Below are 4089 nucleotides of genomic sequence, written 5' to 3' on the forward strand. Positions count from 1 at the left end.
GGGAAATCTACAGAGATGTTTACTGGAACCATGCTGAATTATGACTAACATTTAATTAACTTAAATTTGCCACCATATAATTTATTCACCAGGAGCATATCAGATGAACAGTAAGTGATACAGATTCAGCTTTGGGTTTGAAAATCATCAGCACGACATTATATTATAAGGCTACCTTCTTCAAAGAACATACTGGACGTGCCTGCTTTATTTCTTTGTTCATTTAGAGCTGTAGATTAACAACTTTTAGACATATACATTTTAATTCATGATCATCTTAGCAAAAACAATGCATGTTTCAGTTTGTCTCTCTGTGATTTTGCTATAAATATGTGGTTAAGTACAGACAGAGTTGGAGAATCGGTTTCCTCATGACGACTTGTGGAGCTCTACTGGTGCTGCTGTGCTGTTGTTTGGTGCAGCTCAGAGGAGAGACAATCAGTGACACAGACACAGCCTCCACCCAGCAAACCTGCCAGCCGGACATCCACACTGTGCTGAGAGAGATGAGCGCTCTGGTGATGGAGCAGAGAGTGGAGCTCAGATACACTAAGACACAGGTGGAGGCCATGGAGACCAGGCTGAGAGCCAGTGAGAAGACAGTCGAGGAGCAGAGAGTGGAGCTCAGACAGACTGAGGCCAGACTGACAGCCAGTGATAATAAAGCAGAGACTATGGAGACCAGAATGAGAGACAGTGAGAAGATAGTGGAGGAGCAGAGAGCCGTTATTAAGGAGCTGAAGGAGAAACAGGAGGAGCAAGCAGCAGCTGTGAGAGCTGTAGGAGGCAGAGTGAACCTCACGGGGAGCCAGGTGGAGGAGCTGAGGAGGGAGAGAGAGGACAGGAGGGTGGCCTTCTCTGCCTCACTAGTGGCTTCAGAATCTGAAACATTTGGACCCTTTAAAGATGCAACCCCCTTGGTCTTCAAAAATCCATTCATCAACATTGGAAGTGCTTACAACCCAAACACAGGTACATAACAGAGAAGAATGGGTGGGAATTTTGACACGATTTGTGTTTGAAACATGGTATTGTTTTCTGACATCTACATGTATTATCTACATCTCAAACTATCTTGACCACCCTGTGAATTATCACAGTTTGGAGACTTGCTAGAAAATGCAGTTCTACTACTGTGCATAATGGCTGTTACAATTCCCTAAATCTCTTAAATTATTTTTTTTGTTGCTGTTTCAGGAGTGTTCACAGCCCCAGTCAGAGGGGTCTACCACTTTGTCTTTTTCATCTTTGGGAATGGTCACGCAAGTACCGCTACCGGGGTGTCCCTCTATAAAAATGCCCAACACGCAGTCACCGCCTACTCTAAACAGGCCAGTATGTATGTGAAGCCCTCCAATGGGGCTTCTCTGCTGCTGGAGGTGGGGGACGTGGTCTACCTGAAGCTGTGGCCCAACAGCTGGGTCAGAGACAACGGCAACTTCCACACCAGCTTCTCTGGCCACCTGCTCTTTCCTATGTGATTAGATCAGACACAAGGCTTCAAGCACAAAGAGCCAGTAGCCTGTTTACATGGACTGCTCTTCTGCCATTACCATTAAACTTCATGACTGAAAATGTTGTGTCATCTGTTTCTCTCAAGCGCTTTTGAATCTTGGATGATTATAAAATCACACTGTGTAAATAAAGACATGGGGTGCCAGTTTGGCCGCATATTATGGGGTGGCAGTTTGGCCGTATATTACTGTATGGGGTGCCAGTGTGGTCGCATATTATGGGGTGGCAGTTTGGCCGCATATTATGGGGTGCCAGTTTGGCCGCATATTATGGGGTGGCAGTTTGGCCGCATATAATGGGGTGGCAGTTTGGCCTCATATTATGGGGTGGCAGTTTGGCCGCATATTATGCCGCCGGTGCATGTGCACTGTGGTCAGAGCGAGTCAGATGCACAAAGAGGGCGGAGTCAGGCAGGTTCATTAATAAACGATTTGGTTAAAGCCGACCAATAGCGGTGTTGAGCAATACCTTTAAATGTAATTTGGATATTACAGTAGCATTAGGCATCATAGTATTGTTGAGCATATGATCTGAATACTTTTTCAAATGTTGCATTTTTCTGCTCTTCCAAGCAATTCAACTCACAAAAACATGGCTGTAGCTTTTCAGACCCGTTTTAAATAAAGTGGAGCTCAGACACAAGACACGAATGGAAAAAACAAATGAAGGAACTGAAGAAAGAAAATGGAGGAAAGAGATGCCCATTTATCCATTCCATGTCATCTTTAAATGTATGCTGATGTCTGTATGCTACTGAGACCTTAAATTTCCCCTTGGGGATCAATAAAGTATCCATCTATCTATCTATCTATCTATCTATCTATCTGTCTGTCTGTCTGTCTGTCTATCTAAACTGGAGGAAAGGAAGGAAACAGGCTTCACTGAGTTGACCAGCAGATGGCGGTAGAGGACCAGAGGAGAGCACTGGTTGGCTGGTTTGGGTCGGAGCCCAAAGCCCATCATCACTGCTCTGAGAGGGCCACTGTTTAGTAATGGTGGAGATGAACTAGGCTGTGTGTATGAGTGTGTGTGTGTATGTATGAGTATGTGTGTGTGTATATGTATGAGTGTGTGTGTGTACGTGTGTGTGTGTGTGGGTGTATGAGTGTGTGTGTGTGTATGTATGAGTGTGTGTGTGTGTATTGGACTCAGGTGAAGGTTCTCCTAATAAATATGTCATCAGTTAGGAAGCCATTTCCTGATTAAAAATAACAAGAGTTCAATCAGTTCATGAAGCAGAGGACATTATTTCCTACGACAAGCTAATACACACATGTAAGTGTGTGTATGTATTTCTGTGTGGGCGTGCATGTGTGTGTGTGTGTTTGTGTTTGTGTTTGTGAGAGAGAGTTAGAGTGTGTGTGTGTATGTATACTGTGTGTGTGTGTGTTAGAGTGTGTTTTAATGTTCATGAGACTACAAGCATTCCACCAGCAGGTCACAGGTGAAAAGGTCACCTTGTACACCCTAAATAGCCCCAACTCTAATTGATTATCACCACACACACACACACACACCCTGAGTGCTATTTCAGATGTGAGAGCATGGACTTCACAACAGAGTCCACCATCCCCACACTCCACACCACTGCCTGTTGGGTCTCTCTCTCCCCCTCTCTTTCTCTCTCTCCCCCTCTCTTTCTCTCTCCCCCTCTCTCTCCCTCTCTCTCTCTCTTTCTCTCTCTGTTTTTGTGTATTTGTGGGCACCTGTGCACAGAACTTCTGAGAGAGAGAGAGAGTGTGTGTGTGTGTGTGTGTGTGTGTGCCTACTGCTCAGCAGGCGCTGACGTTACACTCATTGATCAATCTGGACGGTATCTCTAGAACGAAAACACACACACAGACACACACACACACACACCCTGAGTACACACACAGGGTTATCAGGGTCATGGGCACACTTTCGCTCTTTCTCCTCTCCCCCCCACTCTCCATTCCCCCCTCCCTCTTTCTCCTTCTCTCCTAAGCTATCGAGTCTCCTTTTCTCCTAAACTATCGAGAGTCTCCTTCTCTCCTAAACTAGTCTTTCCTTCTCTCCTAAGCTATCGAGTCTCCTTCTCTCCTAAACTAGTCTTTCCTTCTCTCCTAAACTATCGAGAGTCTCCTTCTCTCCTAAACTAGTCTCTCCTTCTCTCCTAAGCTATCAAGTGTCTCCTTCTCTCCTAAACTAGTCTCTCCTTTTCATCTAAACTATTGAGTGTCTCCTTCTCTCCTAAACTAGTCTCTCCTTCTCTCCTAAACTAGTCTCTCCTTTTTATCTAAACTATTGAGTGTCTCCTCTCTCCTACCCCTTCCATCTCAGAGACATTCTTTACAGATGACATCACATATGGCCCAGAGTTCACTCTCTGTGGAAATTAATCCATCTTCTGTAGTGTGTGTGTGTGTGTGTGTGTGTGTTTCAATGTAAGATAACACACACACACACACAAGATCGAGTGACATTTATTCATTTATTATTTCAGTCAAACTTTATCTCATCCTCAGAAATGCATAGGGGGATCATTTTCAATGTGGCCAATATTATCAGTTTTACAATCAGAAATAAAACAAATTAAATTATTAATGAACTAGT

The 4089-nt window shown here is 44.3% G+C and overlaps 1 protein-coding gene across 1 annotated transcript; it reads left to right on the forward strand.

The window, feature by feature from the left end:
- Window positions 1-371: 371 nt before the first annotated feature.
- Window positions 372-1575, forward strand: LOC143123971 (uncharacterized). The gene is made up of 2 exons (XM_076285230.1): window positions 372-972; window positions 1198-1575. Exons 1-2 carry the CDS (start codon window positions 372-374, stop codon window positions 1479-1481), a joined length of 885 nt encoding a protein of 294 aa, XP_076141345.1. The 3' UTR covers window positions 1482-1575.
- The last annotated feature ends 2514 nt before the right edge of the window (window positions 1576-4089 follow it).

Source organism: Alosa pseudoharengus, unplaced genomic scaffold (genome assembly GCF_046254945.1).
Source record: "Alosa pseudoharengus isolate Yale_2024_CS ecotype anadromous, Long Island Sound unplaced genomic scaffold, YU_APseudo_1.1 YU_APseudo_1.1_scf_15, whole genome shotgun sequence".
Lineage (NCBI taxonomy): Eukaryota > Metazoa > Chordata > Actinopteri > Clupeiformes > Clupeidae > Alosa > Alosa pseudoharengus.